At 37.3% G+C, this 24,776-nt stretch overlaps 2 protein-coding genes and 1 non-coding gene across 3 annotated transcripts; 2 read left to right on the plus strand and 1 right to left on the minus strand.

The window, feature by feature from the left end:
- Positions 1-2,252: 2,252 nt before the first annotated feature.
- LOC105928350 (cell division cycle protein 20 homolog B) lies at positions 2,253-23,779 on the minus strand. The gene is made up of 12 exons (XM_021318065.2): positions 23,672-23,779; positions 23,351-23,393; positions 14,142-14,358; positions 13,379-13,497; positions 11,399-11,456; positions 10,952-11,053; positions 8,786-9,003; positions 8,569-8,663; positions 8,149-8,377; positions 5,497-5,622; positions 5,279-5,402; positions 2,253-2,737 (listed from the first exon to the last, which is right to left on the minus strand). Exons 1-12 carry the CDS (start codon positions 23,689-23,691, stop codon positions 2,640-2,642), a joined length of 1,449 nt encoding a protein of 482 aa, XP_021173740.2. The 5' UTR covers positions 23,692-23,779; the 3' UTR covers positions 2,253-2,639.
- Positions 16,801-20,310, plus strand: gpx8 (glutathione peroxidase 8 (putative)). The gene is made up of 3 exons (XM_012865559.3): positions 16,801-17,056; positions 17,230-17,491; positions 19,764-20,310. Exons 1-3 carry the CDS (start codon positions 16,850-16,852, stop codon positions 19,925-19,927), a joined length of 633 nt encoding a protein of 210 aa, XP_012721013.1. The 5' UTR covers positions 16,801-16,849; the 3' UTR covers positions 19,928-20,310.
- Positions 23,780-24,602: 823 nt separating the features above from the next.
- On the plus strand, positions 24,603-24,674 carry trnat-cgu. Its single transcript has one exon. It is a non-coding gene; the product is annotated as a tRNA-Thr (tRNA).
- Positions 24,675-24,776: the final 102 nt, after the last annotated feature.

Here is a 24,776-nt window from a genome sequence, read left to right on the forward strand (position 1 = left end):
TGAAGCCCCTTTTTAATGAAGGTAAGTACTGATACACTCTTTGCAGGTTGTTTAGTTGACAATGTCTTAAAAATAATCCTTTGACTATTTCTGCAACGCTTATTAATGAAAACATAAGACACATAAACAGAGGGTCTAGCATTATTTTTTGTTTTTTTAACGGAAATTCTTTTTGCACAAAGAGTTCTCATGTCACACTAACAAGGATTTTTCACTCTGCTTTCTGAAAGTCAAAGTGAAGAGAAAATCGGCCAGTATTAAAATAAGCCACAGTGCACAGTGCTATTACTGAACTGAGTTATAGAAACAAATTAACAACTCAATAATATTCTAATTTAGTGTAAATTAGTCGATACAGTAAACATCATGGGTATGTGTTGTGACTGCAGGTATGTTTCCACATCTATTCCACATTTATTGTGAAAAAAAAAAATACAAATATGAATTAGTTTTTATGAAGTTTCTTTTAAGTGTCAAAGTATAAACAAAAAAACATGCAATTTATTATTTTAAGAAGCAGCAGATGTATTATCCTTATGATAAAGAATCATTATAAGCCTATAATATTCCTCATTCTGCTTTTATGCATCCTTTGTAAAAACTCCAAGTCTGTGTTATGCTAATTCAGGACAAATGTGCATTAAATGTACCAGATTCACAAAGAATTTTAGCTGAGTGCAAAAACCCATTTCACATAGCACTGACAAGAATGAATAGTAATTACCACCACTCAAATAAACAGGCTGTCTCTGTTTCTTATTCAACTGCATCTATGAATCTGATCTCAGTTTTCTACTTTTCCATGAGCTCAATTTTCAACATCCTTTGTCCAATATTACCCCCCCCCCCCCCAGTGCATTTCCAAAGCTTTACATCTTTTTATTTTTCACTTTTGCACTGAATTCCTTGACCTAGACGTTCACCCACGTAATAAAAAAAAATATGTGTATTTTCTTTGGTGCACATGTTCTGCTTTTGATTAAAAAATAAAAAAAAAAGCAGTACAGACCAGAAAAGGGCGAAACAGGCTGGCAGTATTGGTTTACAAAATAGGACAATGGCTAAACAAACAAAGACAGATAGTGTGGCATAGTGTCTCGCCGTAGGAGTGTATTCAAGGGTATATAAATCATGTTACATATTTGGCTGATATTTTTTTGTCCATTTTACATACACCATTTACCCATCTACCTCTGCTCTTTTGATGTTCTTGTTTTCAGTGAATCAAAAAGAGAGTAAATAAATAAATGAACAAATAAATAAATTAACACATAAATGAAACAAAAAGGAATAACTAAAGACGTACTTTGAGATATTGTACAGTATTTTGTTGGGTTGGATTGGGATCATTTTAAATAAGTAATTTAGTTTTGGTATTATCATCATTTTTTATTGTAATAACGTGTTCTATGATTGAAAGCGGTATTGTCATCCATGGCTTTAAAGGGGACACATCGAGATTTTCAGTATGGAGAGTTAAAGGGGACGATATTAAATAAATAAATATATCATGAAATAAACTAATGCACAATTAAATGTCCCAATAAATAATTAAATTCACATTTCACATTCAAATCACTCAGTTGTGGTGTATATAAAGAGAAACTATGAAGGTTTGGTCTGAATTCCTCGTTAATTTATCGGCACATTCCACCTTTTTACCCCCCAACCCCCTCCAGGTAACGCCATTCCACTTCTATCCTTTTGGCCATTTTTGAGTATACAGGGGAAGGATGTAATGAACAATAGATGACTTATCCACTTGTAGCTACAGCATCTTTCAGCTTGGACTACAAAATCACTCCGAGAAATAAAAACAGCAGATTGACGAACTTGGTAAACCGGACCTCCGTGACGTTGTTTAGCAGTTCCACAGCAAATACTGTGACATTATTGTTCAAAACAAAGTAACAGAAAACTGAACAACTTAAAAAATATGACCCCCAAAAAAATATAAAGCTATCTATGCAGCTCCTGGACAGTCTATATTTAAATTTTCTGCACTTCTAGAGACTCCAAGTACACAACAAAATATACTGCTTCAAAAAATAAAGGGAACACTTGGATATATTGTGTTCTTTAAGTTTTTCCTTTATTTTTTTGAGCAGTATATATTTAAGTGGCTAAAAAAGTTGATTTTACATGATATGTCCCCTTCAAGATGGGGGATATGTGATCTGTGATGTGATTTTCTTCATTATTTGTTAAAGTGGCACCTTTATTTCAGTTTAATGTAGTGATGTTGGAGGAAGTATTGGTAATTTGAATAAGTTCACCCACACACTATCACTTATGAACCCCGGTCAATCTTGTGTTCACTATATCTGTCTCCTCGTTTTCATTTTATTTTTCATTAGAGCAAACATCCTCAAATTACACACCACTGCTTTTCAAACTCTTACATAGTTTTCCTTTCATTTTTGAAGTTGTTTTAAGACTAAAATCATCCCACACTTATCTTTCTGCTTTTCTTCTTCACCAACAGTCAAAAATGTTCTTCCTTGTTCACTATACGCTCTTCAACCGTCAAGATATTTTTTCATGGCTTTCTAATTTTCAAACTGATTCAATGAAAAGTATCTAATGCTCCATATCTACTTTCTCAGTTTGAAGCCACCTTGCAGTCTCTAAATAGGTAACTACAGATCCCAGAGGCGGAAGCTCTGGTCGGCTCCAGCTGAGAAGATGTGAGCGTTGTCGGGGTTTACGGCCAAGTGCAGAACTCGATGTGAATGACCTTAAAAGACAAAAAACAAAGAGTTACACTTTCATCACTAAAATCCTAAAGCATCTTTTGAATTTATTTAATGTCTATGTTGTAACATAACATGTAAAGGACATCTTGATGACAACATGCTTTTTTCCCTCTTTTTTCTTAGAGGAGTTAAAAGAAGGGGGTTACAGAAAATCTGTGACATCACATTGCTGCGCTACCGTTAGTTCCTGAAATGATGAAGCAAAAAACATAAAACCAGTATAGAGGCCTATTCAAAGGTTTATTTAATTGTTAATATTAGTTTTGATCTTGGTTTGTACTAAACTGGCACTGGATAAAGACGACTAAATACAATATAATCTGGTGATACATTTTTCACTTGTAAAAGATTTTTTTTTAAAAGGGTGGCTGACAAAAACTATTTTTAAACAGCTGATAGCTGATTGTTAGAGCATTACTTTTTTGAGATTAGCAAATTAGTTCAGAAGTAGTTGAGAATCGTTAAATCTTGTTTTTGATTGATTACACTTACTGTTATGTGTATAATACATATAAAATGGTACATGAACATAATTCATACAGCTTCTCCAGTCACGATGATAACACACATTTATATACCGATATGTAGATTGGTAGGAATTTCAGGCCTAAGTGCCTTGCCAAGTTTCAAATTGAGATTAAGTTGAAATCAAACTCACAGCTTTTGGATTGCAAGATAACTACAAACAGAGCCAGTCACTCATAAAAGTTCTCATACATGTGCACCATAGTACTTGGTGCACATGTACTACTTTTGGAAAAAAAGTCTAAACATATTTCGTCACAAAGACATAATATTCTATATATATATATATATATATATATATTGAATATTATGTGTTATACTGTGTTTGCCTTGCAGTAAGAATGTCCAGGGCTCTAATCCCAGGCCTGGGGGTCTTTCTAAATGGAGACTGCATGTTCTCCCTGTGCACACGGGTTCTCTCCGGGTATTTCTCCCACAGTCCAAAATCATGACTGTTAGGTTATTTGGTCTGTCTAAACTCCCCTTAAGTGTAAGTGTGTTTGTGTGGTTGTCTGTCTCTGTGTTGCCCTGTGATGGACTGGCAACCTGTCCAAGGTGTACCCCGCCTCTCACCCAATGACCGCTGGAGATAGATTTAAGTGGGTATGGACAATGGATGTACTCTGGCCTTTAAAAGTGCATACACCCCTGGTAAAATATTAACAAGAAAGCTGTCACTAACTTTGGAGTTCTGACAGCTAATTTCAGTGACTGTGTCTACTGACTGTGTTTGTGAAGAGTCTATGACCATGTTTACTGCCGTCCACATGGCTGTGTTCAACAAGGATTTAAAATTTGTCAAACAAATCTCCTCCGTAGTTCGGTCTAGCTTTTCTTATCTACGCCTTTGTCTAAGGTCAAGCCTTTTTCAAACCATTGTGACCTGGAGAAGGCTGTTCATGCTTTTGTCAGTTCCACACTCAACTATTGCAATCCTCTATGTCTGTGTTCCCCGGTCATCCCTTCTCGTTAGTCACCTCCATCTTGTTTAAAAGGCATCACCTTTTAACTCACAATCCCAGACGGGAACACAGTACGCCTCTGCTGTTGTCAGTTCATTAGCTTACTGTCTATTTTAGGATTTTAGATTTGAAACTTATTACTATCTATTCTTAAAGCCCTTAACGACCTGGACCCCCTCCTCCCCCAAATAAACAAAAAATGTATAATTATTCACAGTTCAACAAACAAAGTACAAACTTTGTGGTGACTGAGCGTTTTCTATGGTCACACCTTAGCTCTGGTATCAGCCTCCACAAGATTCATCGCTCTATAGCTGAATTTGACCTTTTTAAATCAAAGCTTGACTTTTTTATTCAGGCAAGTGTTTAATAAACTGGTGGAACTTTTGGTTGTATTTGCCTTGTTTTATCTGCTTTGTTTAATCTTGTTAAGCATCAGGCAAGGAACTCGATAATACTCGATACCCGAGAGGCAGGTACACAACCAAAGTGCCAGGAGGAAACACTTGCAGGATAATTAACTTCGGCAGGTGAAGGAGCAGGAGGAGGAAAACAGGCAGCCAGCACAAAAAAACAACAGACTAGAGGCTAACTAAAAGACAGCTCTAGCTTATTTTTAATCTGTTTTTTATGTTTTCTTTTTATTGTTATATATGGATTATTTATTTATTTATTTAGTGTTATGTATGGATTATTTTTTTTATGCAATGCACGAACCCGGATCGAATGTGACAAAAGCGGGATTGCCTGTTTTTAAGTAGATTTTCTTTAACCTTAAAACACCACAGAAAACCGTGGCATCACATTTAACTGTTAGTTTCATTTTCACTGAAGACCCCCAGCAATAATGAGTCAGGGAAAACTGCCTCAACTATGAGCTCTCTTGGTGGGATATGACAGATATGCTGTGATAATATTACTCAGCAGTGTGATGATGCGGTACACTTATTCCTAACAGAGTGGCATAAATGTGTGAAACAGAAATTTGTGACTGCTTCAACAGTGGAACAAATAGGGCGTCATTAATCTTCTGACCTGTGAGTTGACGCATTGGGCTGACGGAGGGGAACTCCCAGCTCCAGGAGGAGATAAGGTTATGAGGAAACCCATGGCCTGTGACCAGATATCTCCTCTTTTCAGCCCATCTGAGACAACAGATCTGGAAATTGAGTTATTGGAAGTAACCCATGAAGCATTTATTGCACGGTAAATGATAATTATAAGGCGTCAGATAGACTTTTAACCATCCGCACCTGTGAATTTGTGTTGATGGATGTCAAACAAGACCCTGATTGTGTGTCCCAGACTCTAAGCTGTCCATCTTTCCACCCTCCTCCTGTAGCAATCGTCTTTCTCTGCCATGGACACCATCCTAATGCCTAGAGTCCCAAGAAAAAAACAAAAAACACTTTAAATACGTATAAAAACAATGCATTATTACTAGAGCAGTGATGGTAGAAGTAAATCAACATTTGGCCCATAACCATGGTCCTGATGGGGTAACGGCATAAAGCAGTTTCGATACTGCAGCAGAAATAAATGCTAAGTTTCTTTTCACAGCAAATAACCCACTTCCACGCTGTGACAGCACAACATAGGGGGACATTGCCAATGGTTATGTCATTGTAAGATTGAAACAATAAAAAAAAATATTTCATGCAGTTTGTAGTAAACATGTGTGAGACAAAAGTGAAGGATAACCCCTTTGTAGAGAACTTGCACACATCCAATGTGAACATAAACCTATAAAATTGACTTTTTGAACATCACTTCAAAAGGCCTCAGAGAGCCATAGATATAGTATCCAAACCAAACACTTACCCAGATGGCACATCTCAAAACATGACTAACCAAGTTGTTTTTGTCTAGTGTATCATTCATAATGTGTGATGGCATATTTTGTAAAAAAAATAAAATAACAATAGCCTATTTGAAAAGAGACAGTTTTATTCTTTTGATCAATTTGACCCTGACCTCAGGAAAAATAAAAAATACAAGACTGAATAATTTGTCCCAATGTGAAAATACAAATTAAATGAATTTTCAAAAACTCACCACCATAATGGTCTTTGAATGTAAGTTGGCTTTCATTGAGTGTCTGATAGTGTGTATTTAATAAGAGGCAGTGTCTCCAAGCCCATCGTCATTGCCAGTGATTCTTGCATTGCTTTGGTGTGGAGAGCTCCATGTACTTACAATAAAAAACAACTATGTAAGGTCTTGGGAATGAGATTGATAGCCACCTGTGGATAATGTATTCTTCATCTGATTTAATCGTCACAACTCTAACATCTGTATTCTGATGGTTCTGCAACAAAATCTGTCTTTTTGTTTGGTTTTTGTCTCCAGTCAGGCAAATGAAGCTCATCACATGCACCATTACACTATTTTCATTTATGAGGAACATCTCAGTTAAAACATTTTACTTAATGTTCGGGTGGTGAAATGCAGTACAGATAACAAAGTTCCTATAACCTTTGATGGAAATGTTCCATGCCTTTAATTCAAATTCTAGAGTAACGTTACTTTATTTCTGAGTTTTTATACCTGCCCCCCACCCCCCAAAAAAGAGAAAAAAAACAAAGCCTGAATACATGACAGATGTTCAAGCAGTAGCCAGACTTTGCTGTAACTATAAATGAATGGCTGGATTAATATATAGGTAAAACCTTTAAATATTGCAATACTCAGAGAATATTACATTATTTTTTTCCCACAATTTTCCAGACTAGGTAGAAACCTGGGAATTCAAGAACCCTAGCCCCACAGTTAAATACAAAAGTATTCACTAGTCCTGCAACAGTATTTCAAATTAAGCATCATTCTTAGATCTCTCCACAGAATGTCCATCAGATTCAAGTAGGACCATGGCTGAGCTACTCCAAAACATTAAAATTACGTCCAGTCAGAACATGTTAGTAAAATAACTTTAAACCGAATCTATCGGCTGTATGAATACTTTTGAACTTTACTGTTACCCATATGATTCTCTGACTATATCTATATGTCTCCCTCCCTAACCCAACACCTCAGTATAGAGTACTCTCCTCGACTTCTCCAGCACCTTCAACACCGTACAGACCAGACTGCTGAAGGCCGAACTGGAGAACATGCGGGGGGGGGGAGCTCCCCTCATCACTGGGGTCAGTCTGACGATCAAGGCAGGGCAGGCAGGTTTATTTATAAAGCACCTTTCAGTAATAAAACGATTCAAAGACCGCAGTATGTTTAATTACGGGACTGTGTGTCTGACGTGGCCTGATCAGACACACGTCGCCTCCAGAGAACTATGTTGTCCCCCTTGCTCTTCACCACACATCCTGCTGAATTTCAGTGCTGCAATGAGTTGTGTCATCTGCAGACATTCTCAGATGACATGGCCACCGAACAGAAAGTAATTTCTGCCAACTGCAATAAGACTTTACAATTCACCCATCTCTGCCTGAGCCACTATCACAGAACAAGACTAAATACTACATTTCACCTTGTGCACTGTGTACCTGTATTATTACCATTGTTTATTAATATTGTTATAGGTAATATTGTTATTACTATATACTGTTAAAATTATTACACATAAGTTTATCAACAAAAATATAACCACCATATCATTATCATTATTGCTATCATTTTGATAGACAAGTATTATTTACTTGTGTATCTTAAGTGCGTTTGTACCTATTCAATTATCGCTATCTCGTTATTTTATTCTATTGTATCCAGATATACTGGACTGCTATGATGACGTAATTTCCCTTCGGGATTAGGTTATCTGTCTGTCTGTCTGTCTGTCTGTCTGTCTGTCTGTCTGTCTGTCTATAATAAGATTCAAAGCTGAGAATAGACTATTTGAGCAAAGTAAAAGGACCAATTTTATTATTTAATTTTATTCTAACTGAAGTCACCTTAACAGCGCTGGGCTGTTTCATCGTTATAATTGACTGCTGGGATGTTTTGATCCCTGCAGTGTCCCCGTCCCAGATATGGAGAAGCCCCTCTTTGGAGCCACTGGCAAGCCACTCATTTCCCGGTGACCACTCCAGGCTGCAGATGCCCTCCTCCTGGGTGGCTGCACCTACAACAGGCACGGGAGCCCGAGGGTCTAGGTGATGGATGTGTCCAAGAGTGGAGGCACTGTGAGATTGTGGACACCGTTAGACAACAGCAAAAACTATGATTCCAGAAAAACGTTGTATTAGTGGTTATCATCTGCTTCTAATTGGCATAACTTCCTTCTACTCCAGCATTTTCACTAAACCAGACCTTAATAGGAAAGACAGCTTAAATAAGTCACTTTCTGTTCAGGATCAACGACTGTTCAGTACCTGCTGAGCAACTGCTGTTTCCAGGAAAGAGCCGACACCACAGACAGGTGTGACTGAACACGCCACATTCTCTGCTTGTGGTCAACATCCCACAACTAAAACGTGAAATAGAAACAGTGAGGCGCCAAAAACTGTCACACTTGTACAAATTAGTCAGACGCCTTCCCCTCGGGGAGACCACCATCATTATTTAATGGTTTTATAGCTTCTAGCTCACCTGTATCTCCCCTCGTCTGTTCCCTGTGCAAAGAGCTCTGCCGTCCCTGCTCCAGCTCAGACAGGAGACGGACAGAGCCCTGCAGCCAGGTTGACTTGGATCTGGACTCGGCTGGAAGTGTCCCACCAGGGCACGGGTTTCTGAGTTCCAGAGATAAACAGCAGATCCCAGCGCTAAAGCAATCATCCCATCACAACTACAGTCCAGAAGATTGGCATCTGAACGGACAGAGAGGGGAGAAGAAACGGACTAAAATACTCTGCACCCAACAAGTCAAGTACTGACAAAGAGAATATTGTACTTGGTTTCATATCGCTGAATAAGGGAAGTCAGTTTCCCCTTTCTGTGCAAACTTATTTTAATACAAGAACGCAAAAGACAAAATTGTATCAAATTAAAAGGACAAAAGATAAGATGCTTTTAAACAAGTTGGCCTATACGAAGATGTCAATAGAGTAAAGGCAACCCATAACTACATTACAAGTTTGTGGACGCTTCTCAATCACATGAACTTCGGTTTTGAATTAAATAAATGTTAATTTAATTTTGTTGTAAGTTACGATCACTCCAACTCCAATGTACAAAGATTACAAATACAAAGAACATTTTTCTCGTAGTTATTGAGTTGAAGTTGTCAGATTTACTAGATTTACTTTACAAGATGTTCTAGAGACAATCCCAAAACAAATGCTTGAATTATTCAGGATTTCTGGGATGTCATGAAAAAGCTGTTTGCAGTAGCTGATTGTTCATTTTTGGCATTTTAGAGACATCTTTCACGTCCTTCTCAGTTGCTTTTTGTTGTTGATGTCCCATTGCCGTAGCTGATAGTTCTTGCCGTATGACCATCCTTTCATAAGATTACTGTGACAATGAGTGATATAGCCCTGCTTTGCGAGGGTTTTAAAACAGTTTAAAACTAGTTTTTGATCCACTTTTTAAAATAAATACAATATTAGCAAACCGAGCAGCTGCAAAAACCTTATCCAAAAAAAAGAAGACTTAGTCACACCACTCAAACCAAATAAGTCAATTCATGATTAGTTTTCTTTCATGTCACTTGGCCCAAAGATTCCCCTTGAGTTAGAGCTAAACATGAGGTGGGTGTAAGGTGGGCTGAAATTATCAGATGGCATCTGCAACCAACAATAAGCAGAATTATTGGTAGCAGCTAATTATTAGAAAAAGAAAGCATCTTCTTTCCTGAAAAACTTTCTGCTCATAAACATCTTTCGTTGGCTTGTCAGTCTGGTTAATAGGCTCTTTTTTTAGATAAATGTGTTTTAAAATGACCTATCTACTCTAATTTATAAAAGCACAACAGATTCTATTTTTACATATTATTTTTTTTAGCTCTATCATGATAATACATATTATTTTAAGCTTCGAGGTAAAGGCTTCTTTGAGCAAAACCCTTATGCAAACCCACTCAGAATGTGATCAGAGACCACACTAAACTGCTAGTTGCACAGGTTGGAAATAATAGATTCCTAGCCATTTTATGTATTCAAACACTAAAAAGCCAAACATAATACAAAATCAGTGTGCCATTGCTGGAATATCATCCCAAGAATATGCAAATAAACTGTGTATTCCTGCAACTCTGAGAATATGGGATTTCTATTTTATTTGTATATTGTGGACCTCAGAAATTCTAGCCTTAGAAATTGAATGCACCATACGGTTTTATGATTAGTGTGCACGGCTTTCTGTTTCATGCAGCCAAGGTGTTGTGCATCTTTACGAGTAGCAACAATTTCTATCCTTTGTGGACAATTTGTCTTGCTGTGAATTGAAAAAAAGGACATACTTTAATAATATAGTATCATATAACTTTGTACAGGCTCACTTTTTGTGATCGAAGTGTGGTTCACGACAACCACTTTGTCAAGAGAAGAGCGATTTTTTGCCGTCAGTCAAAGTGCACTTCCTATCTACACACCGCACTTCTAACCTCATTTCTCACTCAAAGCAGCTTGTGAAAGTTTCTTTTGCACGAAATTTTAGTTGGGTATCTTCTGCCTGGATTTTGCATAATGTATATATGTGAACGATAAAAAGAAAAACAAAATAGGAAAAACAGGGTTACGCTTTTCTGAGTTATTGTTTGTTACAAGAATTTTGATAAATTCAAAATTCAGTTATGTTAAAAGTGTTCTTTCTTACAGTAGTCGTTCAGCAGGGATGGTGTCCACAAAGTCATCCGTTCGTTTCCCTGCACACTCATATTATCGAAAGGCTTCAAGTCACATGTTCTCTCATCAGTATCTGCAACAACAAAACAATGCATACATGCAGAAATTGATTAACTGGGATGTGTTATATTGATTGACTAACAGGTGAACTAAAGTGGTTTCTATAGAGAGGTTTTCAAATGTTCTGCTATCAGAACCAAGATGCTTTAGAGCTAGATAGGACTTGTGTAAGTTAAAAAAAATTTATAATTAGCAATAACATAAATAGAGTATATTAATGCATGTCAGTCTAAAGGCAAACACAGGCAACTGCTAGCAGTTTCTGCCCCTTTATTAATCTCCAGGTTGATCAGAGTATTCACTGTGGTTTTAATAGAGATAGGCAGCACCGTTATTACCGTTATCATTCATGACTTACCAGTTTGCTGGTAATGCCTACGTGACTGATGCGCAGCTTTCCAAATCCACTCCACTTTCTGCAATCGTAATAAATTATGATTAGTTCTGGACTATGTCTTTGATTGTATGTTTCACTGTTTGCAGGTTTAAAATCTTAGACAAACCGATTTTAGGTTCAGAGCAGCATAAATATACTAAATAAAAACAGACCTGACCCGATCTTTGAATAAACAGTACAAATACAGATCTGCTGAGAAGTTTACATGCACATGACAGGTTGATGTAATAATCTGGGAATTTTAAGTATTTGAACCTTTCTTTTTAATTTAACAAAAGCATCACTTACCTCGATTTACAAAATGTCAAAAATTACACATTCAAGCTCCAACCTCATAAATATTTGGTTAAATGTCTGCAAGTTGTAACTCAACCACACTGTTTTTCTAGCCATCAGGAAGCGACAGGCCTATGTTCTGCCTGAACAAGGTGTTGTTGAAAATAAATACATAACAGTTTGCTACTAGCCAGCTTAATGCCTAAGAAACCAACCATAATGCTACAATTTTATTGACAAGTCCGACATTATACAAAGGACTTGCGTCTGTACTAGTCCTGTTAGATCTCAGTGCTGCATGTGATACAGTTGATCACAATAGAAAGACGTGAACATACTGTAGGGGTTACGGGAAAAGCATTAGGCCGGTTGAAATCTTATCCTTCTGACAGATTCCAGTTTGTTAATGTTAACAATAAATCTTCTTCAAACTCCAGGGTCACTTGTGGAGTACCACTGGCTTCAGTCCTTGAGCCAATTCTCTTTACTATATATACTTTCATTGGTAAAATTATCAGACAGCATGGGATTATATCCATAAATCCTGATGAATCAAGTCAGTTACTTAGACTACAGGCATGTCTTGATGACATCAAAACCTGGATGACTTACAATTGCTTTGCTTTTAAATTCTGACAAGACAGAAGTTGTCATCTTTGGATCAGAGTGTTTAAAAAATAAACTTTTTAATCAATCACTTAATCTGAATGGCATTAAATTGGCCTCTGGTAATAAAGTAAAAAAAAACAACTTGGTGATATTTTTGACCAAGGAGAAATGCTAGCCTGTATCCTTTTATTTTTTTTTTTTTTGACCACTTCTAGAAACAATTACATTCACCATTACTTCCGTAAACAGCGCACTGCTCTTAGACGTCTCCTTCTGTTATCCACGCATGCAGGTTGCTTTGCGGTCTTCAACCATTCAGACAGAAGTATGATGCCGGTCTCATTTAATGCTAGTTAGTATGAATGTTATATTACAAAAGTAAATACTGTATTTGATTTATATTGCGCTTCCTTTAGGTCACTTTGACCATGGAGATAACTGTTAGGATTTCTGGAAGACATATCCTTTGAAATGCCAGCTAAACAATGGATTGACGCCGGACACGGACTGTCCTATGATTGGTCAAAATGTTTTGTGATTATAGCTCTATCCCGCGTGCTGGACAATATCTGGAGTATTTTTCCTCGAGTCGTAATATAAAATAATACATTTCAAGAAGAAATTTTTATGTCCTCCTGCTTCCTCATGGGACTTTCTATCATAAGTATAAATCATGTAGTCTCACAACAGCTGTCTTATGGTGTTATAGATGTCTTTACTGCAAAAAAGGCAAGGCGAGGGAGGCTGTAGACTTGAGGTACCAATTCAACTTGAGGACTTCAGAGCTCTCAAAATGTAGACAATGCGCAGATTCACTCATTTGTCTCAATTTTGACCTTCCAAAGACAAAGTACAAGCTGCTGACCTTTGCCACTACTAACTGAGAACATGTTTCTATTGGACCCGGTGTATTTAATTTTGACTGGATTAGAGAAATACAAAAATAAATTTAAATTGTATGCTAAATTTTGTTTTTTACTCTGTAAGAGAAAACGTCTTGCAGAAAGTCAGAGACCTCTGCAAAAGCTATGTGTTGCACATCTCTATTACACAAACCTTATTCATTGACGTCTCTGTGTCCAGCCATCTTCTGGCTCTCATAGTGTGTTGTTGAGATGAGTTTAAAGGCCCAAACGTTTGACTGCAGTTGCCCACGAGAGGTGCCTCAGCCTCGGCTGCATAACATCACACAAAAAAAAAACACTTGATCACAAAACAGTACAGGAGTTTTCTAACTCTATATTTATCTGACACAAATAAGATGGGGGGTCGTTCATATTCCTGTAAACAAAAAATGACTAAAGTGAAACTACATTCAAACCATATGTCAAGGCGTGGTTTTTCACAGCTGAACTGCAAACGTGTGACTTTGCAACGCAGACGTGCACAAGTGTGAGTCTTACGCTTTCAGTGGTACCCTCAGTGTGGTTTAAAGCCAGCATCAGAAGGATGCTGCTACATGCACAGTGCCATTACATTCAATACACTGGTTTGTTTTTTGTTTTTCATAGCTGTAATATCAGAATAAAATACAGATTAGAGGACAATCTACAATAAAGCTTCAACATGAAGGTATATTTTATGCTTGTAAAAGGATTGGATATATTTTACAACCCAATAAATAAATAGACACGTCGCAAACTCGTAAAAATTTTGAATGCAGAAAATGAGCATAACATACATTCTTGTTTCACTTCTTTTTTAAAGGGAATGTTAAGCCTAATTGTAGTAACTTTTGGTATAATTGTTCTTTTTTTTTTATTATTATTATTATTATGTTTATCTCGTATGACGAAGGTTTTGCTGTGTTGCGTAACACCTTGCTTTATTTCCTGCAGGACACCGTGTGCTGGCTTGTGATCTCTCGGTGAAGACTCGAGCTCCAGCCTCTGACAGACGGTGTCGAACTCAAAGCCAGAGTCACAGCGCCCTCCAGAGGGCAGCGGTGTACTCGCAGCTGGACCTCCTCTGCTGCTCCCCTGGATGAGCCGCCTCTTGAAGCGTTTGTATGCGAGTTCATCGGCGTCGATTTGGCCCTATAAAGAAGAATGGTATTAGAAAATGAGTTGGTTTGCAAAATTACATATTTGATGAATAATACTTCAACAAACACAACTAAACCAAAACTGGCTACAAGCAGTGGAATCTACTTTTGAAGAGGTGTTTCCGTTTAGGAATTTCACAATAAAATGTTCGTGACTCTGAACACTGAGCTATATTATACACTGGAGTGCTAATCACCGTCTGTTTGAACGAGTCGCTTTGAAGCCACCAGCCGCCATATTGGTACTCCCTATTTCCCCCCAGTAACTAGGGAATATGTGCGCTACAGCATCGAATAACGAGGATTTTCTCATGTTCAGGGGGGGCTTAAGACTTTTAAAATGTCAAATGCCATATACTTTTATGTTATGTTCTAAAACTATCAAGTACTGAGAAAGTCATGTTCTGAAATATTTTGCATTTTATTCGTTTAAATATATATGTTTAACATTTATAAATATATAAATAACAATATACAAAAACATATATTTACATATGTGTATACATATATATACATATATACATATACACATATTTATATATACATATGTGTATATTTAATATGAATAACATGTAAAATATTTCAGCACCTAATTTCCTAGTAGCTGATAGTGTTAGTACATCCACTGACTGTAGAATTACCTGTGAAACGTTTTCACTCAGCCAGAAAACTGCTTGTTGTTGCAAGCAAATCCTGTGGGGTTCTGTGAGAGTAGGGAGTAGCAAGATGGCGGCCAGTGACTTCAGTTTTTCGGCAAAATCAGCACTCCAGTGTATTATATAGCTCAGTGACTCTGAACTGTGACTGAAATTCTTAAAAATAAAAATAAACATTTCTTCATAACTCAATGTATACTAAAGGTAACATCTGGGTTTTTGATTACATTCAGAGGCTTGCTATAAAATTGTTAATTAATTAATTAATAATTCAAATAATTTATTTATTTATTTATTATAAAACTATTGATCACATTGAGTTTAACTATTAAAGATATCAAGATGACTATGAAAATCCCAGTTTTTGACTGAGAATATCAAAATGTATATAGAGCAAGGTATTTTTTTAATGTGTAATGTTTCTCTGTTGTGACAAAATGTTCATATTCAATAAATTTGAATATTTTTGAAAGGTTGTTTTATTTCAATAACTAAATTCACTGAGTTAAATAAAATAGATTAATTACACACATACTGATGTTTTTACACCATTACTTGTTTGAATTATGATGATTTCCACTTATAGCAAATTAAAACATTACATTAAGATTACAATATTACATCCAAACAATAAAAGAAGAAATATTTTGAACACAGAAATATGGGCTTAAAGCAAAATTTAGTACCTTCTTAAAGTTATTTTCATAAGGCTCTTTTAATGTGACAAATGAGTCTCATTGCATGGCAACATTGCAACATTGTGTTTTAATTGATTGAATTTCAGTTGACTTATGCAGTCAAGTTCTCCAGAGTCCATCTAATGACCTGATTATTTGACTCGGGTGTGTTGAAGCATCGGCCTGAGAATCTGCAGCTCCTAAGAGACTCTTTAGGAAACACCTGAAAAGGTTTTATTGATGGTCGGCTGAACTTTTACAACAATTATTTAAGAAAATTTTTTTAAAAATCCAAGCCTAGTGTAAGATTATTGTAAATATGAATGTAATAAAATATTTTATTCAATTCTAGATTAGCTGCAACTGATACACCTTTAGGGAACACTCCTAAAAGGTTTGCTAAAAATTTGATAAACAATATGATCAGGGAACATTTAAGCTAAATTGTCCTAAGGTTCCCTAAAAGTTACATGCCTGTGCAAGTTCTCAGTTATGCAGGTCATCGCAACAGCAAACACTGACAAAGACTCCTGGATAGGTGTTGAAACGTTTTCGGAAAGAACTGAACCAAAGTCCGGTTGCCTCCGATTTAAAGCCTGTTTGCAGTTGAAAAGTTAACACTGTCAGCTTAATGTTATGTTAGCTGTGACTCTTACAATATGACCCTCGGGGAATCTTTGGGGAACACTGGGCCTCCCTACAGGCTTACCAGCGTGTTACAACATTTGCAGTAACGATCGGAGAACCTCGGGGAAAATGTTGCATAAAAGTTACCCGAATGTTTTAATCAAAAGTTTAAAGAAATGTTTCCTGAAGGTTATCTGCAGTTTTCACAATGGAACCTTGAAGGATAAGTAAGTTAACATGCAACCTTCAGGATTGTGAGGTTTTGTGGGGAACCTTTGAGTTTTTAAACTTGCATTTCCAAATAAGGGGGGGACCTTTCTGTTCCCTTTTCTGCATCACCGTGACTTACTGTCAAGTTCTGTTATTTTTGTGACTAGTGTAAAAACGTTGCAACCTTTACAAACTAGTGTTTCCTTTGAAGGCAGTGGCTTTCCATGTGTATTGGGGGGAGTTCACAGTTCTCATCCCCCTCGGGTCCGCCCAGATTTTTTGCAGCCAGGATTCCTGACTCCCCCCCTCCAAGATGGAGGCTCTCGGAGGTTATCCCACCAAGTCCTCAAAAGCCAGGATAAAAAGGTTAAGGGTCCTGGTGAGCATGACAGTCGGCGTGGGCTGCTTGTTCCTCCTGCAGACGCACCTGGTGAAGCCCAGGAAACAGAATGACTTTTATTCGTTTGAGGTGAAAGACGCGAAGGGGAGGACGGTTTCCCTGGAGAAGTACCGAGGAAAAGTACGTCCACATCATCAGCAGGCGTCTCAGGCTTGCCCATAAATTATCTGTAGTCACCGGTTCTGTTGAAAAAAAAAAAACAAATCTCACGCTTCTTTATTTTCCTCTCGGTTAACGCCGTGTTCTGCATGGAGTTTGCTTGTAATTGCGCGGTGGTTTGCCCTCCCGTCCAGGCATCGCTGGTTGTAAACGTGGCGAGTCGCTGCCAGCACACGGAGGCGAGCTACAGGTCTCTGCAGGAGCTGCACCGGGAGCTGGGCACGTCCCACTTCAACGTGCTGGCCTTCCCCTGCGGCCAGTTCGGGGACACGGAGCCCGGGATGGGCCGCGACATCGAGGCCTTCGCCAAGTCCACCTACGGCGTGACGTTCCCCTTCTTCAGCAAGATCAAAATCCTGGGCACAGAGGCTGAGCCTGCCTTCAGGTTCCTCACAGGTCGGCAGGAAAACACAGGCTGCCTCTTACCGTTTCTGTTGCATGTTTTACAAGCTCCGATCAGGAGTTAATTAATTGTTTTAATCCGTTTTTTTGTTTGTTTGTTTGTTTTTTGCTTTGTTTTTAGCGTGGAGTGGTTACGCAACAAGCAACTTCCATTTGAATTTACTTAAGATTTTCTCTAACCAACATACGGTCAAACGCGCAAATACAGGCTCAAACATATCCAGCCAGATGTTTTAAATGCATGGTTCTTAAGGTTCTTGGTTGCGTTTTAACCTGAAAAGGTTAAAACCGGCCCGTACAATTGCTAATATCTGGATAAAATATAATCCAACTTTATTTATAGAGTGCTTTAAAAACATCATTGTTAACCAAAGTGCTGTATACTGATTAAAAACGACTAAAACACAAACATACACTTACCAGTTCTTGCGAGCATAAATACGATATAACCAATTAATAAACATTAACAATAAAACAAACCTATATAAATAGATCAAATATGAGCCAACATCTCAAGCTTAATTAAAAGCCAAGGAGAAACTGTTTGTTTTAAGAGAAGTTTTAATTTTAGATAATTGTAATTTAGGCTATTAATGATAATAAAGTGTAACTTTTTCTAGTCACCAACAAGCTTCCTGTATAATTCTGTCTGGATGTTTTTCCACTCTTTGCGGTCCATTTTTATTAGGTTGTTTCCTTGCACAGACCTTTCTTTTCTTTCCTTTTTTTTATTTTTTTTGGCGTGTGCACAAATTTCTAATAGGATTGGAGATAAAAAGAGATACTATAGGAAGGAAATCCTGGAAGGCTATTGTAAACCATCTAGTTAGTTTTGATTGGTGTTTCAGATCATTGTCGTGTTAGAACACCAAATTCTCTTTACCTCAAAAGAAAGAAAATTAATTGAGTATGTATTCAGACCTGCAACATTTGGTCCACTTTAATGGGACCAGAGTGTGTTTCCCACCTTTGGTTCTTTTGTGCAGGTGTGAATAGACTGAAGTCATCAGTCCCCCCTTTTGGCTGTTATTTTGGGGGGCCACAGACAGAAAAGTGTGGGAACCCCTGACTTAGGCAAACCAACTGTCTTCCTAAGTTAAGATTATCGCCAATGGAGAATCAGCTACTTCCAAACAATAACCTAAGCTTACCTGGAAGGCTGTGGTGTCCTAGGATGCCCCCTCCACCCAGTGTAGGTGGTGGGAGACAGAAAGACCTATAGCAAAAATAACATCTCTGTTGGACAATGTCTGCATGAAGCTGTTGCAGAGCTGCAGAGCTCCTTCAGTGACAGACTGCAGCGTCCTGAGTTCACGTTGTTGCAGATCCTTGCTCCCTGCAGCTGCGAGACTTTATAACCATCACATCTCCCATCAAACTCAATAAGTGTTTAAATACCTGGTCGTTGTAGTTTTTTATAGTATTGGTAATATTAATTTGTTTTCTGTTTTTTATGCACAAACATTCAGACACATTTTGTAATAAAAAAAATCATTACCTTGAATAGAAAATAGAAAAAGTAGAAAACGATCCTATTCTGTTGCACATTTCTTTGAATCTCAGTATGAGTATGCTATTTTTAGTAACTGTATTGTATTTATTTTTCTTATGCTGTACATTTGACCTTACTCTGCAGTATCTTATTCATATTTTTGTCATATTTTGGCCTGTGTGAATTTGCATGCTTCCATTTTGCATGTCACTTACCTGCTGATACACCTAAATCTCCCCAACGAGGGACAATAAAGGATATTTCTATTCTGTGTATCTATGAGCGTGTAGTTATGACACTGTTAGCTGGAGAAAATCCACAGTAAATTCAATCTGTTGCCCCCAGCTTTTAGTTCATAAGATTGATTAAACTAGTTGTATAATCCCTTCACTCTGGGATAAATAAAAAAAGAACAGTTTGACTAAATAATTTAAAACACGAAAAGAACGAAAATCACATCAGTTATGAGTGTGGAAAACTTCCCAGCAGATGGGATGAGCAACAGTTCCAGTTGCTCATGATCCGTGTGGTTTCACCAGATTAGGTCACAGCACACATTCAAATAGATAAATAAATGCACTTAGAAATATCTAAATGTCTTTGTTTCTGCATAACTATAACATCACCTTATCAGAAAATCATCTTAGAGTTGATTTTGTTTCTATCTTAACATCTGTATTGCAAACAACCTGCCTGGTGATAAAATTAGAACTGTTTTTTTAAATTAATGCATTCAAACTGTCCTTTTTTCTTTCTTTCTTTCTTTCTTTTCAGATTCTGTGCAGAAATTACCAAAGTGGAACTTCTGGAAGTTCCTGGTGAATCAAGAAGGAAAAGTGGTCCGGTTCTGGAAAACAGACGAACCCATGGAGAGCATCCGAAAAGAGGTGACAGCGCTGGTGCGAGAAATCATCATAAGGAAACGCGGGGAGCTATGATGGCAAATCCTTAGTAGATAGGGGACATTTTGCCACTTTATGTCAGATGGAGCCGTGCTGGTGAAGCCAGGAATGACTGAGGTGTGATCAGAGGGCGTGTGTGAGAGACCTGGTGCTCCAGAAACATACGTGATGTATGTTGCATGCGTGTTTGTCAGAGTCGGCCATTCTATTGGCTGCTAACCACTGAACCTAAAGGTTGTTTAGCCCTTAGCGTTGGCTTTTTATAAAAAAAGATCTTTTCGCCTTGTGCTTTTTACAGTCATTTTCTAAAGTTTACAGTCTTGTTTTTAAGATGAAGTCTGCCATTGCATCTCTCAGTGCCTGATATGAGCCTCATAAAATGTATTGCATTTTCCCAACAATAAAATAATTCACCTCAAGTTCTTAAGTTTAATATATTTTGTTTTTGTACAGGAAATGATTCATTTGCTTCGCTATTACACCAACATTTTAGTTGGAGCTGCGAAATAAACATGTGCTGGGCTTATAATTTAAAATATCGTTTGATGTAGTTGTTGAAAGAAAACAGACCCTTGGATTTTATCTAATATTGTTCAAATCCAAAGTGTACAAAAGACAATAGAATCCATACTGTCAATAAAAAGAGGAAAAGAGGTCCATGTTCAGTATAGCTTGTAGAACCACATTTTGTTTTTATAAGACTTAGTCTTAAATTAGTGTGAAGGAAATGTTAACTAAGCCTTCTTAATACGAGTGCCGTATGACCTGTATGACTAAATTTCAGTAAACATCTTTTTATACTTTTTAGCGCTGTTGCCATGCACCAGTGCCAACAACTGTTTAGATTCTGGCCTGGGGACTTTCTGCTTGGACTTTGCATATTCTAATGCTCAATGACCACTGCAGATAGGCACCAGTACTCCATTATTAAAGTAATTACAGAAGATTAAATGTTTGTCATTGCTATTACATTCCAACGACATTTGTCTTCTGCATGTAACCCATCCCTTTAGAGAGCAGCTTTCACAGCGCCTGGGGAGCAATCTGACGCTAAAGGTAACTTACTAGGCCAACATGTTACAGTTCAGTTGCTCGCGGTCCGTCGATAAAAAGCGTTCACTAGAGGCACCTGTCCGCTGGTTTTCTTCTTAAATGTAATGGAAGCAGCGGTTTAGTTTTTATAAACAAAGCTTTTTTCGTGAGAGGCTTCGTATTTGTTAATGATGACTGTGATGTGTGACGTGGGTACATGGTAATGATTTCTCCGTATTATTTGGGCACAACACAATCAGAAAAACATAACAAGATATGAAATTGCAAAATCAGCTCTGAGTTTAACCGTAACGGTAATTAATTAAAACCGAAGATCGCACAAGGACAAGTAGCTGTGGATTGCTCGGACAGTTGGAGGGCAGCAGCAGGTAAGCTGGCATCTGAAGACACAACCAGCTAACGAGACACTGCCTACGAACCATCCGAATGCACCGGAGATCCTTTACTGGAGTTGTGTGCAAAGTCGTCCAACATCTGCTGAATGAGGTTAAATGTAACTGTTAAGGTAGCAGAGTAGTGTGAGCTGACTGAGGACTTGTCAGCTAACATTACACTGCCTCCATACCAGTCACAACTGAAAGGTCTTCTGCAGCAAACACCTGTGGGCGATTTTGCATCCCAGTTTCAACAGCATGTATGCCTGAGGACATGACAGCAGCAGTGAGGAGCAGAGCTGGCTGACCAATAAGACAATATAGGTATATGCACCGTGTTCTCCAGGAGGCACCACAAAATCGGGGGAAAAACTCTTTCAGTACAATTATTTTAAAACAAGTTGTTCCAGTAACTCCTTAAAAATTCAAAGTCTAACATAGATTACATTGTTGAGCAATGCCAAATTAATATCACTATATGTAGTTGCCATTTAATCATATAACAGTTGATTTTGCTGGGTGAAATTTGGTCATGAATCGTTTACATCAGGGGCATCAAACTCATTTCTATAGTGGGTCACTTTGGCATCATGAAGTCATTAGAAGGGCCGGTTGCACGTGTGTAGAATGTTTCTTTTGATTTCATGATTTAATTTCAGTTCACATAGAATTATTTGTAAAACGTCCAGCAACATAAAAGTAGCACCCTTAGGCCCAGTTTATACAGTGCATCTGCAAAAAAAAGTTGGTATTAGGGTGAGTTACACTTTAAACTCATCATTCTGCATCACTATTTTCTCTTTTTGGAAATATCTGGGTTGCTTTAATGTTTTGTGGGAAAACTGACATCTAGTGGCAGATTGCTGTTACTACACAGTTAAAAAAATCAACGTTCGCTACAGGAGGCACAGTTTTAGACACTTTATACATTTTAAAATGACATATGCCTCTACTTCATGCATATTGCATATTTTTTCAGATTGTTCTGTAAATAGGCTTTTCAATTTTTGTTCCACTGTTAACTGGAATATATATTGTATTTTATTTTTACCCGAGCATGCCATATTATCAACAATTGTCCATTATTTACTCTGACGTTTATTTATTTATTTACTTACTTACTTACTTATTTATTCTACTGTTAGTTTTGCCATTTCTGATAAACTTAATCATCTACTGCTTTAGAACTAACTCTAGATTAGATATGCTACTGTGAACTGTGTGTTACTCTGTCTGTGTCTTTGCCACTGTCGCCCCCAAATTTCCTCATTGTGGGACAATTAAGGATTTCTTATCTTATCTGTAGCAGGAGATGTGTGTGGGGTTGCATGGTTTATCACACTGCTGACTGCCTTAATAAAAAGCACCACTAGAGGTCAGTACAATGGCCTTTTTGTACAAAGGTTTGCATATAGTTGTAGGTATTTGATGTATCTTTTGTATATAATTCTTTAAGTTCGTTTTTTTATATAGCTATTGCATAGTTTAAATGTAGCTTGTATATAGAGTTCTTGTGTGTTAACTGAATATTTAAATTTGATGTTTGTCGTTGATTAGTGTAGCCTATATATAATGCATTACTGTTGTTGTTACCTTATTGTTATTAAATTATTACATTTTTAGTAATTATTACATTAAATTATTTTTTGCAGAATGTTATGATGTGGTATATATATATATATATATATATATATATATATATATATATATATATATATATATATATATATATATATATATATATATATATATATATATATATATATATTAGATTTTTGTTTTATTGCTAATTTGTTAAAAATGTAAATCGGGTGACATTGATTTTCAAATTTCCTTTGTAAACGTAAACCCCTCATGTAGCGGGGCACCATTTAAAATTTCGCCTAGGATGCAGCATTGTGGCCGGCTCTGGTGAGGAGTGCAGCTACAGGCAGCAGAGCCCTGCACCATCACCACCTTAGCTCTCCAAAATCTAAAAATCAAAGTGTTTCCTATTTAGTTTTAATACAAATATTTAATTTTTACATCTTACCTTAAAGGGATAAGGTCTTCTTCTCAAATATCTCATCGTTCTCCTAATAAAGAAGACAATGGGGCAAAATATCAGTTCATCAGTCAAATAATGTTTGTTTTTTTATAGAAAGTTGAACAGTAAAACGGGCCCAACAAGACTAAAAGCTATAGTAAGAGAGTCATTGAAAAGCTTCTATATCTGGCTGAAGAACCAAGGAGGAGCTGTGGCTTGTTTAAAGTTTGCATTTGTTGCCTAGGAGCAACAGCAGCAACATGGTAAAGAAATTACACTGATAGGCTACAACTTAGTATTTTAGTTTCAAAATTGTATCATACTTACCCACGTATTTGAACTTCCATTTGTGTTTTTTTTCCCCACCTCTCACAGATACCAACTTCTCTTTTCAAACCCCTTTAGGCAGCACAGAGGCGGGTCCTCCAGGTCCTGGTTCACCTGCGGTCCACTCTCCAGTCGGACTCCCCTCCTAAATACTCCTGCAGGGCGGACAGCGGAGCGGGAAGCTCAGTCTTCTGCTCTGCCATTGGCGTTCAGGTCCGGGTTTTTTCCTCTAGTGGCGTGTTCAGCGATGTCATCCGCGTCCTTGTTTCCAATGCAACAAATAGGTAGACAAAGTAAAGAAACACAGCAACGCGGTAAAGCTTTAATAGAGGAGGCGGCAGCGTCGTGTTGGCCCAACAAGAGCGATCTGCATGACTTTTATTCATTTATTCAAGCCTAAATTACATGACAAAGCCGGATTTACCGTCATAATGCCAAGAAGGAATGTGGACGATTTTGTATTCGTTCTTGTATTTGCAAATGTAATTGTTTTCTTATTGTGATAAAAAGAAATAGATATTTGTTGTTAGATCATAGTGTTATTTTTTTTCACACACACACACACACACACACACACACACATATATATATATAGATATATTATATAGATAATAGTATATATAATATATAATATATATATATTATACATATATATATATATACATATATATAGTACATATATATATATACATATATATACACATATATATATATACATATATATAGATATATATATATCTTCTATCTATATTAGAAGATTATAAATCTATACTCTATAAGATAGATATCATACTCATAGCTCGATTATATATATCGGCTCTATATATATCTGATATCTATAGATAAGAGATAGCGATCGATAGATAAGATCTGTGTGTGTGTGTGTGTGGTGTTGTGATGGTGTGTGTCCAAGGTGTTACAAAGGGGAAACGGCGCGGTGGCCAAGTGGTAAGGCGTCGGTCTCGTAAACCGAAGATCGTGGGTTCGAACCCCACCCGTGCCTACATGGAGTCCTCTGGAGTGGTGGCCTAGTGGTTAGAGCACAGAGCTTCGGTCCCAGAGGTTGCTGCTGCTCCCTAAGGAGATGGGAAGTGAATTTCTCCAT

This window comes from Fundulus heteroclitus, chromosome 12, assembly GCF_011125445.2.
Source record: "Fundulus heteroclitus isolate FHET01 chromosome 12, MU-UCD_Fhet_4.1, whole genome shotgun sequence".
Classification (NCBI taxonomy): Eukaryota; Metazoa; Chordata; class Actinopteri; order Cyprinodontiformes; family Fundulidae; genus Fundulus; species Fundulus heteroclitus.